Genomic DNA, 20,994 nt, shown 5'->3' on the forward strand with positions numbered 1-20,994 from the left:
AGAGGAAGTTAATATTTCTTGTTATTCAAGACTCATCTGATTGAATTGTGACCTGTGTTATGACAATTGATCAAGGCAGTGTGCTAGCATCATGCACTCGAATTATTTCCCTTGCTCTATATTATAGAGTAATTTAAGATATCGTTTTGTAAAAAATATAAAATAAAAGTTATAATAAACATTTTAAATATGAATAGTACATGTGAATATATTGAGGAAGAATTTATTGCAGAGGATTCAAACCCCAACTTCCCACAACCCACGCTTTTCCATGTAAAGTCTATAAACCTCTTTACATCTCAGCCACGTCAACGCGATATCGTATCTTAACTGCTGAAGCTGCCAATTTAAAGGCATCTCCTCCTAAATACATTCAAAGTCCATCAACAAGTCAATTTAATCACCAGCATTTTCCTCACTGCCCTCCGCTTATCTCTCCTTCCATTTCAGCTTAACCTTGGCTTAGCTTGTGTGCATGTTTCAGACTTGAGATATGGCTTCCACCTTTCTCTGTGCTCTGCTTGCCCTCTTTCTTGCTATTCAGTCTGTCTCTGCTGATCCATTGGGCAGCTTACTTGCTCCCATCTTCTCTCCAATCTTGGGTTTGTTTCATTTCACTCTTCTTATATCATCTTCAGTATTTTTTTTGTTTTGGGTTTTGTTACTTCATTTATTTATTTATTTATTGGGTTTTCTTTGATTTTCATGAATTTTTTGGGGATGTTGATTTCTGATCACAGATGATGTGTGCAAACAAGTAGAATGTGGAAAAGGGACTTGCAAGCCTTCTAGCAACAGCACTTTACTTTTTGAATGTGAATGTGAACCTGGGTGGAAGCAGACTTCTTCTAATCACACTGATCACTTCAAGTTTCTCCCTTGCGTGATTCCGCAATGTAAGGCCTCCATCTTTCAATCTCCCAAATGAGCATTCAAATAGATTATGGATTATATGTTGTAAAAGCAGTCATTTGCTGTTTCTAAGTCAAATAAATTTGTTATGGGAGTGTTTGCTTTTCTGTATAGCTCGTGCAGATGGAGAAAATCTTAATACTGATAGTTATTGATTTTTAGTATTAGCTTGTTTGGTTTTGGAAATCTGGTTTAGATTTAGAGACCAAGAGAGATATGACCTTCCAAAACATAAGTACTTTTTGGGGTACAATGAAGTGAAAGTGTGTGCCCATGACAGGAAGCTCAGCCCGAAAATCGTTAATAAAAAATGCCCATTTAATTCAATTTGGTAGTGCATGTTCTTCACAGACTAACCTTGTCTTGGACTCCAGTCATGTTGAAATTTTTTTGGCTAGGCTTAATGGAAATAAGCATACACGTGTAAAGATAAGATTTTGATATCCTACCTATAAGTCAAAGATTGGGATCAAAATTCTTCTTTCCTTTTAATTGGTGGATGTACATCCTTGGTTTTAGATATTTACTTCCTTTTGTTATTTGGATACTTTCTTGCTAATATCATGGCTTTGATGGTTTTGGATGTTTATAGGTAATCTGGATTACTCCTGCACCAAAGCGCCAGCCCCTGTTTCAGATAAACCGAGCAAAGCCAATGAGTCATCAATCTTTGATCGTATTAACTATTAACCCCTGTACTTTTAAATATATTTATCTATTAAACTATCACCAGCCCTACACACTGCATAATGTTGTTTGGTTTTCTTTCCTAGCACACGTTCACGCATTTTATAATTTTGGTCTTATAGCTTGCTTTTGGAGTTATTGTGGAGGTGGGTCATGCAACAAGACTTCAAAATTCACATACAACTGTGAATGTGCAGGAGGTTATTATAATCTTCTAAATGTCACTGCCCTCCCTTGCTTTGAAGAATGTAAGTGCATATACCTAGAAGCTTTTAAATAATGATGCGCTGATGAATAGTTATGCAACAATTGTATATCAGAAGACAGTGTCTGACTTGAGTTTCATTGCATTCATTAAGGTGCAATCGGGATGGATTGTGCAAACCTTGGGATTTCACTTTCAAATAAATCTGCTGCTTCAGCACCACCATTAGCTGACAATGCAAAGAATCAAGGTGAGGCTAGCAACTCAAGCAAGATAATTCTACATTACTTTTGTTTTTTACTGTCTGATAGTAGTTCCAGCTATGGTTCAATACATAAAGCTCAAATTTGGAGATCCAAAAAATTTAGATAAACAATTATCTTACTCAAAACAGCATGTTCGACTCCCATTTGTGTTGATGATGTACTCTGGAAGACATTAACAACCCGGCTTTTTAAAATCATTTGATTAAAAAGATTGACCAACAACAGGATGGTTCATATTTGACTTTGACACTTTTAGGAGCTAATTTACTCATCAATTTTTAGTTGGATGGCCTCCAACAGCTACATCAAATTGAGTATTATAGTTTTTTTACCTTCGTATTGATGATCACATGTTCACTCCGTTTTGTCTTCGTGTTTTCTCATTTACAGCTAGCTCAATGGTACAAGTAAACTCTCCTACATTGGTGATCCTGATGCTGTTTGCTGCTATGCTTCATTGGAAATAGAGAATTAGTTGTTCCAGGCTGTTTTTCGCACCATACCTTTGAACCCGTGGGTGATTGCTGCGGTATTTATTTGATATCGGTTGACATATTTAGTTAGCTCTCATGTTTGGATATAGATTTTCCGGTCAGATGAATAAGTTACTACACTCATTTTTCACACATAGATAGAGTGAAGAAGATTTTTGTTTGTTTTGTACATAATTGATAACCCTGCTGCGGACTACTGGAATAAGAGACATGAGTTCATGTTTACACTTGGGTTTTTGAACTTCCTTTCATGATATTTGTTTTGGTGGGGAAAGAGACTCCTCTTCTCATATTTGCCTCTGCAGTTGATTGAACCTGATTGCAGGGTCAGATGCCAACCTAGAGCAATTCTAAGGGTAGACTGCAATTTTGAGCTCAGAAGGGACTCTCTTCTACAATGTGGGGGATTTTCGTGAGGGGGTTGAATGAGGGGTTCAATCCAACCATTCAATCATTAAAAAACTTCAAGTATAATATTTTCTCTCTTGTTGGATAGTGGGGATTGAACCCCTCCCACAACCCCCTCATTATAGCATTTCTGGGGACTCTTATATCAACACTTAACTTTATATTTCAGAATGTGTTTGGGTTCAAGTGCACCATGCATGTTCCAATTTGTTTGGGTTCAGTCAACTTCTTCTCTTACATCAGTCCCAGTCATGAAGACCAAGGCCCAAAGTTGCATACTTGCATTAGGCCCAATCAATTTTTAAAGGCCTCTCATTCATTCCATAGGACTGTATTGTTTTGTTTTTTTTTTTATGGCCAGCATACATATGGAAGTTGGCTTGGGATTATAAACGAAAAAAAGATATGACTTTTGCATGAACTTTCAACATCATTTTTGTTTTGAACCTATCTTTGGTTGGTTATTTTTGGAATGGAAGGAAAAGATTCTCCCTTTCTTTGTGAAAATTTGGAGGGAAATGGAAGAGAATTGGATGGACCCAACCCAAACCATGAATCTCACATTTTCCAATCTTTAAATGGAAGGGATGGGGAAGAAAATTTTCTGAAATATGCCCTCTTCACAATTTTCAAGTTAGGAAGAATAATATTTTTTGTGTATTCAGAATTGAGAGATCTACAACTTTTCCTTTTTCCACATACTTTGATCTACTTTCCTTCCAAATTGTAGAGTTGAAGATACATGAAATCCAAAAACCTAAATAAATACTGTCTCAAAGTTCACCAATCAATCCCTCATCAAACCCCTTGAAAAAGCAAGCGCCTAGAGGTAAACAAACAAACAACCAATAAACTAAAGCCTAAAGGCAAGCTACCCTTGTCCCTTGCCCCTTGCCCAATCCCATCACATTAAATCTTAAACCCCATATGACATTTGCTCAGCTCACCCCTCTCAATCGGCGGCGTACGGCCCACCATTACAATTTACAGGCATCATCACTCAGCTCTGTAGGGTTTAGAGGCTGCCAAAGGCAGAGGATCCCTGAATTTTTATGTCATTTTAAAGGAACCCAATTACACTTTTCCTAGCATTTTGAACTACAAGTGAGCCTAGCAAAGTGACAGTGTAGAGTGCCACCATCCCTCTCTTATTTTTCTCTTCGAATGTCGTGAGAATCATTAACGTCCTCTGCTTTTTTCAACTTCTTGGTTTTTGTTCCTCTCTCTCACTAGTCACAGTAGCTTTCCTTTTCTTGCTCCAAGTTCAATTCATGCCCCTTATGCATCTGCTCATTTTTGGCAACCTCTTTGAAATTTCAAGGAAGAAGGGGGCCCCTACCAACCCTTGTTTTAATGTTGTTGCTTTGCTAAGTTTGTGTATGTATGTAAAATTTAATCTCTCTATAGACTGTAGCAGTAAAAATTGTTTCAAGTCTGCTGTGGCTGGCTGGACTTTGGAAATTGGATCTACAACAACACTCTACATGTCATTTCCAACAGTCCATGTCTCCGCTATAAACCTTGTCAATCATGTCTGTCTAATCTTTCATCATCAAATGGGAAATAAATAGTGGGTTGCTCTCTGCTTTTTAATTATGATCCAAAAAAATGACAATTTTCATCCCATAATCCAAAAAAAAAAGAAAAAGGAATTTATGATATTTATTTCATGAATCAATATCGTGAGTGTTGTTGACCTGAGTCCCCACCATCTCTTCGTTTCTATGTCATCAGATCAGAGCAAGTTAGTCTTATCCATGTGGCAAATATCATGATTGTAAAGTTGGATTAATATTATGTAGTAGTTGTAATGCTATGGGAATCAAGGAGAACCTAGGATGTGCATTACAACTTCCACACACACACACCCCTTCACTCCTTCAAATGGGTGTTTGGGGGCGTGAGAGGCTGTAACCCACTACTACCCACCGGAGTTCTTCTTGAAGAAAAAGAGAAATTGGAATAATAGCAAAGACATAACATATATATGGTATCGTAGACCCCCCTTCTTAGATCCGAATTCAAATATCAATTTGAAATACTATTTTCTTAGAAAATTTAATCAAATATATTTGACATATGCTCCATTTTCTACTTCGGAATTTGATTTTAAAATTCTCAAATTAAGAGTATTTACCATCCGAAGTATTAGGTTTAATCCCATCCAATATCGTTTGTGTCAAAAAAGAAAACAGATTCTAAAAAATAAAAATACAAAATCCATCTTGGCCTATAAAAGTTGTATATATGTGATATTCAATCAAAAATCAAAAGGAGTTTGTGTGGTGTGGAAGTTGGCCTCTTACTCAATCAAATCCATTCGTTTTATGGACCAAGATGCCCATGATTACATAATTAGACGTACATAATTGGATAGGCAATTGGTAGGACAACTAGTAATAGACAAGTCATCTCATAAGTCACATTAGGGCTCTCACAAATCACTCAATATATGCGACTATTTCATTAAGACATCGAGGAAGCTTTGTTGACTTATTCGTATCACAAGGTGCTTTGCTTTGGTGGAGATAATCAAAGATTCCAATGAGGCTCAAGTTGAAAGTTTTTAGGGATGCAATAGAGATGTTGGTTTCTTCACTATCTTGGTAGGATGCCTTGTCATCCACACAAACATGGTGTAAGTTGGTGGTGGGTTTTAATGCTCCATAAAATCATCTCCTTCCTTCCCTTCCCTTGAGTTATATAGTTCTGTCCCATCTACTCATCACACATCATGCCATGTCGATTCCTTAACATATCTTGAGCTACCTCTGCAAAAATCAAAATCCTAGCAATTGGCCCGCCATTGCAGATTTCTTTTTCCAAGCATGAAAATTGCATTTCGTTAATGCTTATGAATAAAGAACAATACTAGTGAGGCCATTTAATGGGTGGGTCATAAATTAGAACAACCTTTCATCTTATTACTTTACTCAAAACAAAAAACATTGCAGATGGTTAAAAAATAAGACCAAAATGGTAAAAACGGTAAATATTTACTGATCAAATTTATATTGTCAAACTATGGATCAAGACGAGCATTGTAGCTAGTGCATGGGGTCACCGAGAAACACGTATTATATGAATTTTAATGATGGAAAATGAAATCCTTCAGTATGCACCACAACGCTTTTAAGAGAAGCTTTGTGGCTCTTTTAAACAAAGAAAACATGGCTCCTAGATCCCAATCAGGGAATGGATCAGTATAAATGACTGAATTAGAAAGGATGAAAGCAACGCAATCTCTCTTTCAAGTATCAATTTTTCTTGTTTGCTTTGACTATTAGCTAATGCCGTGGATGTATGGCTTTCAAGCATTAAATGTAGCTACTAGCCTGAGACATAGTAAAACCAAGATAAGCCTTCATGAGGAAATAGGGGAAGGAAGGTGTTGTTGTCGTAAATATGTGGAGGTGGGTGACTACTGGAGCTATTATGTCTCAGAATTTACCATCAATAAGTTTATTGATTGCAAAGCAAGAAAAAGGAATTACGTAATAGGTGAAACACATCCAACGCAATGCATATTAACAAGGGAATTCAATACATATTCCAAATTCGTCGTGTTGGTAATCTAATGATGTTGTGGGGAAGCAAATTGTCAGAACTCACACATTAAATATGAGTATGGTTAATTTTTTATATACCAATTGATGACTCCTTCTGAAATTGAGGTGAGATTTCTTTGTAATTCTAATATGAATCAATATTTCAACAAATTAAGTAAAAATTTGTGTTTAATATTGTGCTCAGAACCCCACACACAGATGCTCGCTCTCTCCCAAGTTTGGTTTGTATTCATCAAGGTGTTATTATACAAAAGCATCGAAATTGGTAGCTAATTATTATCCCACCAATGCTGCCTGCATTACCCTGTTAAATAATTAGAACTACTAGGGATGCCATTACCAATGCACCCACAAAAGCCAAAGCAAGTTGTTCTTCTTCTCCCTGCCACAACCCACTTCACACCTAAAAAACTTGTACAGTAAATTAATGCCAGTATAGCTCTCAACTCTGTAACCAAATTGTGTAAATTAACTGCCGTCCAGACCCTTTTGGAAAGAAAACTTTATGAAAATTACCAATAAGAAAGTCAAGAAAAAAATAAAAAAACTTCTGGTTTGAACTCTCATCCTTGAACATTTGGTAATGTAAAAGGAAACATATTCTCTTGAGAAATGAATTTTTGCCGACTTTTTTATCCATCCATAAAAATTAGGGATTAAAGAGTCGAATTCCAATAGTAGATAATGTGAAGAAACATATGATTCAAATCATATCGATTGAGCATAAGATTTAGGCTGCACAAACTTCCATAAACTTGTTTGTGTCTTTCTCATTAGTCTTTTAAGTAGTTACTTAGCAGTAAAGTGTTGGCATAATGGCATCCAGAATCCCACTATTCACACACAGCTACCCCATATATTTGACCACAGTAAGACACTTTTCCACATTAAAGTACAAGAAGATAGCACAACAAGGTGAAGAAGAAGGAGAAAAGTTGACAAGGGTAATATTGGAATTTGAAAAAGTTCAATCCATAGGAAAGGGAAGCATAAAATGGAGCCTCTGCTTGGTTACTGTCTGTTTCATTCATTCACGAAGAAGAAACCAAAAAGTATAAATAAAAGAGAAAAAGGGAAAAAAGGCTGCAAACCCTACTGTTTTTTCTTTAAGCTTTTTGGTCTGAAAGGAAGAAGATGAAATCAAAAGAGGGAGATGATGACGTTAGCCAGGCACGCCAACACAACACGCCCCGTTTTAGCCCAAGGTGAGGCAACAAAATCCCAGAGAGACACTGCCAAAACAAACTATACTGATAGAATCAATAACAGTTATCCATTATTTTTTTTTTCTGTCAGAGGCTCTCTTGCATATTTGTCTCTCTCAAGTGAGCCAAGGCCCGAGGGCTTTGTTGGGAATGAATTTTTCAAAGCATTTCCTGGCCCTACGTGGCAGTCATCGGTGAGGTCCCACGTGAGCTGGATGGATCGTGTATGTTTATTTGATGTTTGAAATCTTTATGGACTGACAAAATGTTAAGGAAGGTTACTATTCAAACCAAGAAAAATGAAGAACCAAACATCTAATCCAGTGAAAGAAACTTGGAGAATTCATGGTTTGGGGGTCAACTCATGAGTATGATTCAGTGAAGGCATAGTTTCTTCTTTTCTTTTTTCTTTTCCTTTTTGCTGAAATTAAGACGTTTGAAAATTCTTCTACATGTGGCATGGGTTTTTTTCATTAGAGAAAATATATGTATTAAATCTTTGTATTTAAGTCAGAGTGAATCCAATGACTTAACAGTTATGACTAAAGTTCACACTAAATATGAATCCATACTGTTGAAAAATCCAACTAGATGCATTCTTTTGCATAATTAACTAATGACATGCTTACTTACTAGCAATGGATATAGGAAGAAAGAAAATGATTCTAATTATTGACTTCCCCACGTTTACTGATACATAAGGAATGAAAAAATATATGGATCCCACTTTAAAATTCGTAATCACATACCTTTTAAATTAGGAATTAGATCAACTAGCACGGTTATTATCATTCATGTGTTGATTTCATATGGTTAGTAAACAACTTAATAGGAATGACTTCTTCTCATACCAATTCTTTACTTCCCCTATTCCTAAATTTTATGATTCCTTACTTCACTCATTCCTAATAAGTAAACATGCTATAAAAACGTCTCGAATGTGAATTGACTAATATTTTATATGAAGTCGAATGACACATCATATAGACCCGTCATCAAAGCTCTATCAAAACTGAAATCCGGAAAAACAAATTCTCTCCCAAGCTTAGTCCATGGTAATATACCATTGACATCTTCACAAGCATCCAAAAATTATTAAACAAAAATGAAAGTTAATGCAAACGAGATACAAAAACGAAGTCTCGAGTATTTGAGAGATGGATAGGCAAATTAAGGGAAAGTAATCTCAATAAAAATATTTTTTTTCTTCTTCCTTCTTTCTGTTAGTTATTCGGAAAATTAAAGAGCAAGTTGGAAGAATGAAAAACAAACAGAAAGGCAAAGAGGCAAAGGACGTTGAATTCAAAGAGGCCCTACTTTTGGTACTGGCATTGAAATTCCTTGTGTTCATGCAGCAAGCAGTAGCAGCTGTGAGAACAGAACAGGAGGGGACTGATCATCAGAAACCATGGGACCCAAGATTACTGGAAGAATATCATTCTTTGCACGAAGGCTGAACCCAACCAAACCCCTCAAATTAGCTACCATATATACCATCTGATCAGTCTTCAAGACCCTTTTCTTTTCTTTTTTATTTATTTTTTTAATGTATATATATATTGCCTTGGGTCAGTTCAATAATACTGCTTCACAGCTCTACAATTCTATTTTTGATTTACATGGAATGAGCTGATTAAATTCAATCATGGATTGTGGGGGGTGGCAATATTTTTAGTGTAAAGTTATATACGACCATAATTTATTTTTATTTTTTTTATGAGACGGGGATAAAACCCCAAAAAAAACCGACAACTTACTAATATAGATACAACCATATGATTCTTTGAGGTTTATATCCATTGTGCAAATTAAGCCATAAACAAAGTCCCTTTTATTTTTCTTCGAAGAGTCATTTGTCACATTATTATTTTAGTATAACAAATTTTCATTCATAAAATTTGAACTCACGATTATCTCTCTCCCAACAAACTAAAGACAAAAAAAAATACCATGCTGATCAAGTTGTGGATTTTGTGTGATTCTGTTTCCCCTTGGTGGGGGTTTTTTTAACTGTAAAAGTGTTGAACAGAAGCACAAAACTGAAATCTGACATCTGAAATCTGAATCTGATCAGATTATAATTGAGAAATACAGAAACACGAGGGCAATGGTCCATATATTTTATATATATATTATATATATACGGTCCATATAGTAGATGTGGAAGGTCGGTGTGACTGCCAATGATTAATCATCTTCACCATTCATTCACTGATAGCAGCAGCTTAATTATGCATCTAATCGCAGGTTCCTCCTCATCACCTCAGTCTCTCTATCTCCTTGCATTGCAATTTGCATGCATTTGTTAATGGCCCAGCTCAATTAATTCTCCAGATGGATACAGTTCACTGGCTCTACCTTGGGTCCTCTATGCTCCAAATGCCAGCCCACCCCTCTTTGTTCAATTGTTCTCACACTTATTATGCAATTTTTTTTTTTTTTAACACAACTTCTTTTTCTTATTAATGATATACATAATGATATGTTTTCACTTTTGCAATTGTTCAATTGTTCATGCCTGTTCAATTTGAATTAGTAATAACAAATTATTTAGCTGCGAATGGGGTTGAGTCTAGTGGAAAAATGACATTAATTTACGGACCAATGGTTTTAGACTCGAATCCCCATAACACCTCGTGACCTTGGTAGTGCATGCGTGAGAACTCCATGACCTCCGAATCTTTTCATGTCTTATCATAAATAAATAAAATGTCTTTTCCAATTAGTTTTGCATTTTGTCAACTTTTTTTTTTATACAAGCGATATCAGAGAGAGAAGGATTCTAACGCAGAATCTCGAGTGCACGGATAAATACTCTGAACTTTTTGAACCACAAATCCCTTACTTTATCTACAACTCGCATAGGAGTTTTAATATGTACAATATTTCTCTGAATTGTTTTCATACAATAGCACCACACTATCAAGATTCAAGAGTTTCAAGGAATGTTCGAATTATGATTAAACTCTTAAAGAAAATAAAATTCCACTTTTTAGTTTTCTTGTTTTTAATAACAAGACATGAACATTTATTTATCTCTTAGATACAACAGAAACCAACTCTCGGATTTTCGATCAACTTGCCATTTCCCAAGTTCCCAACGAAAATGAAATATTAAAATCAGTCTTCCAATTCATTTTGACCCCCAACCGACCCAAAAAATAAAAGAAAAACAAATTGTGTCTTCCCCTCTGATCGGAGAGAGAAACATACAAATCGAGCCGTATGATTTTAACCGAATGTCGTACCGGAAAGTGGTAAACACGCTGATTTGCAGCGCGTGTTTCATAGCTCTCTCTGCACCTAGTCACACGATATTTTCTTGAAAAGCCTCAAACTTAGGAAGACTGTGTGTTATGTGAAGATTTAGAGCTTAAAGGTAGCAAAAAAGTAAGAATTTGTAATGAAATTTTCTTTTCGTTTTTGTTTGTAGATATAAACTTAAATGAGATAAGTAGTAAGAGAAATTATAGGCTTATTAAATAGTGAGGTTAGCGGTACAAATAGAAAGTGACTCCTAATTAGAAGTAAAACTAAGTGAAATTTCTAGTGGAACCAAATACAAATAGATGAAATGTTACCATATTAGTTGGGGTTTTAAAAACTTGAATAAGAGTTGGAGCTCACAAGATTATGCCTAATTACACATGGAAAGTAGTATAACTTACATTTAAAGAGGCCTTTCCCATATCTGCACTAATAAAATTATGGGCTGCAACTTTATAATACTATGTATTTATGATGTTTAGTATTTTAGTATCAAAATAGTTTTAAAAATCAGGAAGTGAGGCCTCTCGCTTGTCAAAGACGGGAATGACGATGAGAACATCAAATCCAATATCGCCTTGGTTTGCACTTGAGGGCATATGTTCAAATCCTCCTACATTATCGCTTGTATTTAAAAAAAAAGAAAACACACAAACACACATGCACTTTTATTTCACTATTGCCATCCATAGTTCAATTTAATTTAAGTTTAATTTTAAAAAAAGTTAAAGATTGTGACATTTTTAGTAACCCATTGAAGTTCATGCATCAAGGGACTCACTATCCTAAGTACAATTAGCACATGTTTAGATTACATCCCACAAACATTTTTTATGTTACAGAATATTTGGATCCTTACACCTAAAATTCTTCCAAATTTGTAATTTTTCACATAAAAAATATTCGTCTCTCTGTCTCTTTTCTCTCTCGTTTTCTTTTTTCATACAAAAATTCTACTGTCCATTATTTTAATTTTATTTTACTAAAATCCAATCCTCAATACGGCCGCTTGCTTTGTGTGTCTTTCTCTCTATAAAGCTGGCAACCTTCCCATTCACCTAAAAGAACCTCTCTCTCTCTCCCTCTCTTCTTACTCTTTAACACTGAGCACCTCTTTGTAAACTGGTTCACTTACCGCCGTTTCATTCACCACCCACTCAAATGGACCCGGTTCAGGCCGCCATGTTCCGGCCACCGGAAACTCCTCGCGAGCCCATGGAGTTTCTCTCGCGCTCCTGGAGCGTCTCAGCTCAAGAAGTATCCAAAGCCTTATCTCCTTCCCCTGGCCAAGGCCAAGGCCCACTCGCAAAGCTCAACCTCAGCTCTGCTGTTAATGGTGGTGGTGGGCCCATACCTGAGGACTTGGCCGGAGAGTTAGACGAGAGTGCTAGTTTTTCTGGGAACCCATTTTCGTTTGCTTCCTCCGAGACCTCTCAGCTTGTAATGGAGCGTATTATGTCACAATCTGTAAGTGGGGTTGAACAGAGCTGAGATTTTTAGCTTGGCATGTGTGGACAAATTGTGGGATTTTTTCTGGTTTGGTCTTGTTTTCTTGAAATCGATTGCGATTTTTAGTCTTCTTTTTTCTCTTTGTTTTGTTTCTGGTATTGTTTTTTAGCTCCCTCTGTCCCTGTTTTGTTTGGCTCTTTCTTCTGTCTTTGTATTTGGGTTCGGTGGGTGATTCTTTATACCTCATTCGTCTGTGCCTCTCTTTTGTTGTTTTGGTGGCAAATTGACATTTTGTTTTGGGTTAAACTTTCCATTTCCAGGTCTTCTTCTTCTGCTTCTTCTTCTTCATCTTACTTTTCCAAAATAGAAACCAACCCACATTAATTCACTATTTTATGTAACTGTTTTTACAGCAAGAGGTATCTCCACGCACCTCAGGTCGGCTCTCACACAGCAGCGGCCCTCTCAACGGTTCCTTAACCGACAGTCCACCTGTCTCTCCCTCTGAAATCGACGATGTCAAGGTTTGTAGGCTCTGTTTGCTATTTACTTACTGTTTTTTTAAATATTTGCCGGCGACCACCGTACGGGGTTGCCGGAAACCACAAGACAAGTACAAAAGTATGATATCTGGGTTTAAAGCACGAGTACTGGGTCGTCCCTGACTCACTCTGACCCGGTCGAACATAGTCCCCAGCTTTCCCACTAACCAACGCCCCTTTAATTATAAACCTCCAAAGATGACCAAATCCATGTTGTTTCGCTATTTTAAATGCAAAAGTTAAAAGCTTTGGCCCTCTGTTTCAGCTAATTAGAAAACCCATTTCATAAATCTGCGTATTTTTAGTGTTCTTCGCCCAAAGTAATTGGATTTGTTCTAACTTCGACATTTACAGAAACAGTCTTGGTTTTCTGTCTATTTACAGAGCTAACCAGGCATCATGATTCATTTTGGTCCCCCACAAATTAGTTGGTTTACTTCGCACACAGGGTGGTTGTGACCCAAAATCTGTCTCTGTATTTTTAATTTATGAACCGACAGTGCGACTTCCTCGAGATCCAGTGTGAAGAAACCTATGGCTTCTTCTCACTCAGCTTTCGTTAGATGAGTTATGGACCCCTAGAAGCTGAAGTGGGTGTGTGATTGGTGCCATACACTCGTCACTTCTGTATTTGGGTGGTTTAACATTACATTCATACATACCCAATTGAGGACTTTCCATCAATGAACCAAAAATCACATTTTTAGCATTCCCTTTTATCTCCATGCAGTATGGCCGCTCAAACAACCACCACAACACCGGATTTAGAGCCACCGGTGCTGGCGGCACCGCCACGTCCGGTGGTGGAAAGACGGTGGGTAGGTGGCTTAAGGATAGGAGGGAGAAGAAGAAAGAGGAGACCAGGGCCCACAATGCCCAGCTCCATGCTGCTGTTTCTGTTGCTGGGGTGGCTTCTGCCATAGCCGCCATTGCTGCCGCCACTGCCGCCTCATCTGGGTCCAGTAAAGATGAGCATATGGCCAAGACTGACATGGCCGTGGCCTCTGCTGCCACATTGGTTGCTGCACAGTGTGTGGAGGCGGCTGAGGCCATGGGGGCTGAGCGGGAACACCTTGCTACAGTGGTCAGCTCTGCCGTGAATGTCCGATCTGCTGGCGATATCATGACATTAACGGCTGCCGCAGCAACAGGTATATGGTGTAGATTTGGTTTACTGTTATGGGTATAATTGGAATTGAAGTTTTCGGTTTTTTCTGTATGTTATGGACTCTAATGCCCTTGAGGTTTGTGGTATGGATTGCAGCTTTACGTGGTGCAGCAACATTGAAGGCAAGGGCATTGAAGGAAGTGTGGAATATAGCAGCAGTTATTCCTGTCGAGAAAGGGGTAGGAGTAGGTGGTAATGGTAATGGTAGTAACGGTAATTCCAACAGTAGTTTCAGTGGAGAACTTGTTCCTGAAGAGAATTTTCTGGGCATCTGCAGTAGAGAATTACTTGCTAAGGGTTGTGAGATCCTCAAGCGCACCCGCAAAGGTAAACTTTTGTTCGTTTGTTTTTATGTTTTTCATTTGAAATCATTGCAATTATTTACCTCTCTATTGGAATTGAGTTGGGGGAATGGTTATGTGGGTGGAAGATGGAAACATTGCTTCCATCTTCGATGAACTAGGTTGAAATCATTGCAATTACTTACGTTTGACGATACTTTTGTCCCTTTTTCACTTTGGATTTTGCTTAAATTACTGTATGGGGAGCTAGCGAGGGAAATTTGAATTTACTTGGAGGTTTTGATTGATGATTTCTGGTTGTTACATCCAATTCTTAACTGTTATAACTTTGTTCTGCTGAATGCCAGGTGATCTTCATTGGAAAATTGTCTCTGTTTATATCAATAGGGCGGGTCAGGTAAAGTTCCTAGCTGGTCTATTGATTTATTTTATTTTTCTTTAATGTAGGGCCAATAATTTGGGCATCAATAGAACTTTTGGTCATGAATGTGAACTTGATGGGAAAAAAGGTGCTCACAGCAAAAGAGACTGCTATGATGAAAGAATTGGATCTGCCTTCTCTTTTCTCTTTTTGTGCTTTCTTTTTTTAGTCTGGAACTTCTTTTTGTGCAGGTTATGCTGAAGATGAAGAGCAGGCATGTTGCTGGGACCATCACAAAAAAGAAAAAGAGTAAGTGACTACTTTTGTCTTTCGCTAATAATTTGAGCAGAATGGAGGTGGGGGGTCTTCTTCCATCTGGGGATTTGCAAAAGCTAGCAGTCTAGTGGGAAAGAGATCAAAAGGGTTCTTCTTTAATTCCAAACTCTTTTGAATTTACAGATGTGGTGCTGGAGGTGATTAAAGATATGCCGGCTTGGCCTGGTCGCCACCTGCTCGAGGGCGGTGAGCACCGGCGTTACTTTGGACTGAAAACAGTTATGCGCGGAGTTGTAGAATTTGAATGCCGGAGCCAGAGAGAGTATGATATTTGGACTCTCGGCGTCTCAAGGCTCCTCTCCATTGCTGCAGAAAGGCACAATAGACATAGGGCTTGAATTGTGTTCTCCAACAATATCAGAGGGAAAGCATTTGGCAGATGGGGGAATTGGCAATAGGATAAATGGCCGGCTGAAAATTTACATGATGAGTGGGTATTTTGGTACTTAGCTGTGCTGTTAGTTTGTCTTGCTATTGTAAAAAGGATATATTAAAGGTTATAACTTATCCCAATTGGCCCCTTTTTTTTTTTTTTTTTTTTTTTGGATGAAAACCCAATTGGCCCCTTTAGTATTGTGGAATATATATATATATATTTTGGACCTTTGTCTTTCAATTTTAATGGAAAAGAAAAGGGATTGGAATGAGAGGTAGCAAGACCATGTGATCCTAGCTAGACCCTGTTTTTGCACTGTTAAGGAAAGAAAAGGAGGATCTTGGACTGAGGCAGTCAAAAAAGAATAGAAAAGAATCTCAGTTGAGTAAAGAGCAAGATACAAGACAAAGACAATGCCCTCTTGTATTTATTTTTTGTTTATTCATGTGGGTTTTGCTTTTGACCCTTGTTGTTGGGTTTTTGGATTTAGTTTAAGGTTTTCAAGGTTGTGAATTGTCTTGCTCTTGGTCTGTAACTGTAATCTTCCCACTTGATAAATTAGTTTTTTGTTTTGTTTCAAGTGAATGGTGGGAGGAGGGCTTAAGAAATATTTAATTAGCTGGGAGGAGAATAAGAGGCTGTTTGTCAGAGAATGTGTCAAATAAATTAGTGGTAAAAATGATTGCCTCCTTGGAAACTTGGGTCTAGAAGAATTAAACAACTTCTCATGACCCACTTGGCCGAAGAGGTTTAGATTTCAAAATCATCTGAGGGAGAGTTTTTTATCTAAGAGAACCTGGAGGGAACAAGGGATCTGAGGGAGAATTTCTATGGTGGGATTATTCAAGCAATAATATAAAATAAAATAAAATAAAATAAGAGAAGAATGAGCATGTGGTTTTCTATGACAGCAACAGAATAATTGAAAACAAAATAAATTCACAATTTTGGAGTTGATTTTGTAGTCAAAGTTAGAGTCCCTTTGTGCTAGTTTGTAGAAGGTGCTTAAATTGAACTGGATTGAATATGACAAAAGAAAGCAAACGTTATGAACTAGGCAAATGGGCCTTGCAGAGAAAGATGATTGAGAATATACTAAGCACCCAATTTCCAAGTTCAAGTATGTTCCTCTCCAAGTAATAAAATTGATTGAGAAACAAGAAAAAAAAACGTGATATAGAACGGAATGGGACACCAAAAGAAAACAGGGCACATTGATATTGGGCTTGTTTTCGTGCTCTAATGAAACAACGGCAAAACCAAGTGAAGGTAGAACATGTCATACTAACTCTTGTCAATTCTCAAGCATCCCCTAATTTTGGTTCATGAATAAACCTTGTGTGTGTCTTACGAATCGGCAACTCCGGCACCAACTACCTCTTTCTCAGCTAGTTTAGTGGTAGTTTCTTTTTCAATATTAGAAGATGTTCCGAGTTCAAAAATAAATATTGGAATATCTTTCTTGAAAAGCAAGTAATCGAAACAAGCTAAATACAGTTAATCCAGTTGTACATGAAGCTATAGTTGAGAAAATGGGGGTGAATATACAGTTCATACAAGAAACCATCACAGAAAAATTTTCAACTTCATAACAGTGGTGAGATGAGAAAATGGGGTCTCTGCTCTTAATCTCTAGGGGTTAGTGAGTGTTGGTTAATTTACCTACCGCCGCTAATTAAAGAGAGAAGGAAGAGGAAGAGTTGGACAACATCAATATATATAGAGAGAGCACCGAATATATACTCATCGTAGCTCAGCCGCTTTATCAGATTGTCTGTGTCGTACACAATATAAGCACAACAGAGAAGAGCCCCCAACGCAGAATATACCATCCTTGAAAAAGGCCCGAAGGGGAAAAGTATCTGCATTTTCATTCCAAAAATGCACCACAAAGTTAAGATAAATGGATTGGCGGTGGACAAAAAACTTGGCATCATGACCTGTGACTTGTTTATGTAAGAGTGATTTTGTATAACCGTTGTATGCATCATGACCTGTGACTCGTGATTTAACAATGGCACAAAGAAAATGGAAATTAAGTAGAGTTGGGTTACCTGGATGAGGCCAAACATCATAAGCATGAGGGTTGCAGCAAACAAAAATGGGCCAAGGAAGCTGAAATCCTGGCCTCTCTTGACCGCCCAGAATGTGTATATGGTTAGGCTCACAACCACCGTGGCCGTCAAAATCACAGCTAGAAGAATACTTTTACCTGTAGGCACCAAATTATGCATATTTCAAATTACTATACAACTCAAAAGAAAACCAAGAATTCTATTGAGTGGGGTGATTAGTTAGAATTCCATTGCGAGAAAAATACAAGGCAAAAAGTATAGTCAAATTGTGCCCGTCAACTCATGAAGTGAATTCTTGTTTGTGCATATGGCACGACAAATTAATAGCATAACAACATAACATGTTATATATATATATTTATAAATAAGTACCTGGTCTAAAGGAACAGCAGAATCCCACCGTAATCGAAAGTAAAATCGTAAACAGAATAAGAAGCACATAATTCACCGGATGCTTCTTGTGGTAATAGTACAAGGCAATAGTAACTGCACAAATTAAAATTAAAAAAAGTGATAAAAGGAGATAGAAAATTGATTAGATCAAAAGTAATGTGGATTACCAGCTATGGCAGAGAGAAAAATGCAAACGAAAGTGATGGTGCCGGCCAAGGATCTGACAAAGTGGGGAATGGCGGGGATCGAAACGACGGCGTAGGAAATGCCAATGGTGAGAAGCAACTGAAAGGCGACGATCATGTAGACCTTGCGGATGAAAGCCCATCGGAGCTGGGGGGTCTCCATCTGGTTCGGGTACAATTGTTGCTCCCCATTTTGACCTCTGCCTGCCTCCAAGTCACGACCCTTCATGAAATTTAGCGCCATTGCTAAATCACACTTCACAGAAAAAGAATTTTAAAAAAATAAGGTGAGACAAACAAGATGATATAGAAATTTTTGAAGAAAATTGAATTGAAAAGGTTTCGTCGATCGTGAAAGATGCAATGTGATTTTTGTTTGAAAGGGGAGAAAGCGTGGGAACGTGAGGAAAAGTAGGAGGGGGGGTTTGGAGAGTCTTCAAAACTGGGTGTATGGTTTAGGCGTTAAAGATGGTTATTTTCTAGGGTGGGTTTGTAAGAAATTTTAAATTTTATTATAAAAAAAAACTTAATTAATGGTGGGATTTAAAATCGCTTGACCTTTTTACATATGGTCTAGTTGTAAAAGTGTGTCGATTTGATACGTGTTTTTTGCTAGTGTTGTGCAGATTCAATTTTTATAGGACTCATAACGAAATATCCATAACCTTAAACCAATTAACTTCTAAGTATGTAGTTGCATAAATAAATACTCATAACGACTCGAATTACATACTCTTGCTAAGGTTTGTTTTGCTTCAAAAAAAAAACCGAAGTGCATAGCATCCACCCAAAGAAACTAATAGCCCAGCTTAACCCACAATAGATTTGAGCCCAATGGACCAAATTCATGGGGCCTATATTGACTGTAAGGAAATTATTTGAAGGGTTCAATCCCACCATCAAACCATTTAAAATATTTTTGGGTACTTAAACTAATTTAATATATTTGAATATTAACTCTTCTATATATTCGAATTTAAAGCGTATAGCGCGCGGCTATACTCTTTTAATATATACAAATATTTTAATGGTATATCATTAATATTTAAAGAGAGTAGCCGGCGTATAGCCGCGCGGCTATACACATGAAATATATACAAATATTTTAAAAGTATACCCGCACGGCAATACTTGTTAAATATATTCAAATATTTTAAAGGTATAGCCGATCGGCTATACTGTTAAATTATATTGATATTTCAAGTGTATAGCCGCGCGGCTATACACTTTCTTTTTGGTAATTAAGTACTATATTTGCCTTTGTTATTACTTTAATTAGTACTTGTGTTTTAATTATTATTTCTTTAGTGAATAATTAGTATTTATATATTTACTAATTTCATAAATTACTTAATAAAGAGTAATTTAATATTTAATATTATTTTATACAAAATTATTTTTTTAGTTTAATATTTGCAATTAAGTAATATCTTGGCCTTATTTAATTATATTAATTATTCTTTATTTAATGTATAATTTGTATTTAAGTATTGTAATTAATCTCATAAATTACTTAATAAATAATAATTAATTATATTTACTTACCTTAAATAATTTTGTGGACTTTAAAATTATTTTTAATTTTCGAATATATTTTTAAAATATTAGAAAATTATATTAGTATTCCAAAAATGAACTTGATTCTCCTAACCCTAAATCCAAGTCTCAAACCTTTCACAAGCCTCGAATCCTAACCACAAGCCTACTATGGAGCACTTATGACTTGATTAGGCTTGGATACTCACGTAACTAGACCTCGGATTTTACGATTAGAGTTTCGAGCCCAATGGACCAAATTAATGGGGCCTATATTGATTGTGAGGGAGTTTCTACAAGAGTGCTGCTAAACGAACCCTAAAATTAACTGAGTACACCCTACTATCAAACTATTTATTGAATTACTAATTTACCCTAATATAAAATGACCAAAAAGGATATATTGAATTGTGTACCCCAATATGTACACCATCCTTAAGACTTGACGCATGTCCAGTTGATTTTTGTATGCATAAAACTTAAACAATCAATAACACAAACCAGGTGGTGGTGGTCGCACAGGAGAGAGATAAAAGAAGAAGAAGAAGAAGCAGGAGAGAGAGAGAGAGAGAGAGAGAGAGAGTTTTGTTAAAATATTATTTTATTATTATTTTACTTTATTTGTTTATTTTAAATACTTTAAAAGATTAAAAATTAAAGAGGGTGTACCATGGATATTTTTGGTAGTTAAATAGGGTGTACTTAGTTAATTTTACATTTTTATTTAAACATTAGGGTGTGCTTAGATCGTAGGGTGTACTCAGTTAATTTTAGGGTTCGTTTAGCAGCACTCTTCTACAATGAGAAGTTTTGAGTGAGGAGCTTATTTGAGAGGTTCAATCTCACCATCAAACCATTTAAAATGTTGAAGTCCATTGATTTCCTCAAAAAAGCTGACCTAGCCATTTGTTGATGGTGGGATTGAACCCCTCAAATAAGCTCCTCACTATAAACTTCTCATTATAGCCTTTCCGTTGACGATGAACCCCAATACGAAGTAGTAGTCATGAGCTCCGTCAAATGTAAGGTGAGGCTATAAATTAATGCCCTCCATTTTTTGGAATACTAAAATATTTTTGGGTTCTTAAAATAATTTAATATATTTGAATATTTACTCTTAAGCTATACTCGTTAAACATATACAAATGGCTAGGTCAGTACTCAGTATCTCTGGTAAAATGTATATATCCATTTTTATCAAATGTATATATACCAAATCCTTCAGTCGATTCCTCTATCCGTACATTACTGCAACTAA

General features: G+C 36.6%; 3 protein-coding genes across 3 annotated transcripts; 2 read left to right on the forward strand and 1 right to left on the reverse strand.

Annotated features, from left to right (window-relative positions):
- Positions 1 to 263: 263 nt before the first annotated feature.
- On the forward strand, positions 264 to 2,789 carry LOC110768654 (neurogenic locus notch-like protein). Its single transcript, XM_021972471.2, has 6 exons — positions 264 to 602; positions 741 to 896; positions 1,505 to 1,588; positions 1,722 to 1,847; positions 1,959 to 2,054; positions 2,461 to 2,789. Exons 1-6 carry the CDS (start codon positions 494 to 496, stop codon positions 2,535 to 2,537), a joined length of 648 nt encoding a protein of 215 aa, XP_021828163.1. The 5' UTR covers positions 264 to 493; the 3' UTR covers positions 2,538 to 2,789.
- A 9,261-nt stretch (positions 2,790 to 12,050) lies between these two features.
- LOC110768665 (VAN3-binding protein-like) lies at positions 12,051 to 15,773 on the forward strand. The gene is made up of 7 exons (XM_021972489.2): positions 12,051 to 12,480; positions 12,876 to 12,986; positions 13,735 to 14,155; positions 14,269 to 14,499; positions 14,822 to 14,871; positions 15,087 to 15,144; positions 15,295 to 15,773. The coding sequence occupies exons 1-7, from the start codon at positions 12,175 to 12,177 to the stop codon at positions 15,507 to 15,509; spliced, it is 1,392 nt and encodes a 463-aa protein (XP_021828181.1). The 5' UTR covers positions 12,051 to 12,174; the 3' UTR covers positions 15,510 to 15,773.
- A 1,292-nt stretch (positions 15,774 to 17,065) lies between these two features.
- On the reverse strand, positions 17,066 to 18,625 carry LOC110768676 (protein LIFEGUARD 4-like). Its single transcript, XM_021972508.2, has 4 exons — positions 18,183 to 18,625; positions 17,995 to 18,108; positions 17,602 to 17,759; positions 17,066 to 17,409 (listed from the first exon to the last, which is right to left on the reverse strand). The coding sequence occupies exons 1-4, from the start codon at positions 18,442 to 18,444 to the stop codon at positions 17,206 to 17,208; spliced, it is 738 nt and encodes a 245-aa protein (XP_021828200.1). The 5' UTR covers positions 18,445 to 18,625; the 3' UTR covers positions 17,066 to 17,205.
- Positions 18,626 to 20,994: the final 2,369 nt, after the last annotated feature.

Source organism: Prunus avium, chromosome 1, assembly GCF_965620075.1.
Source record: "Prunus avium chromosome 1, drPruAviu1.hap1.1, whole genome shotgun sequence".
NCBI classification, from domain to species: Eukaryota; Viridiplantae; Streptophyta; class Magnoliopsida; order Rosales; family Rosaceae; genus Prunus; species Prunus avium.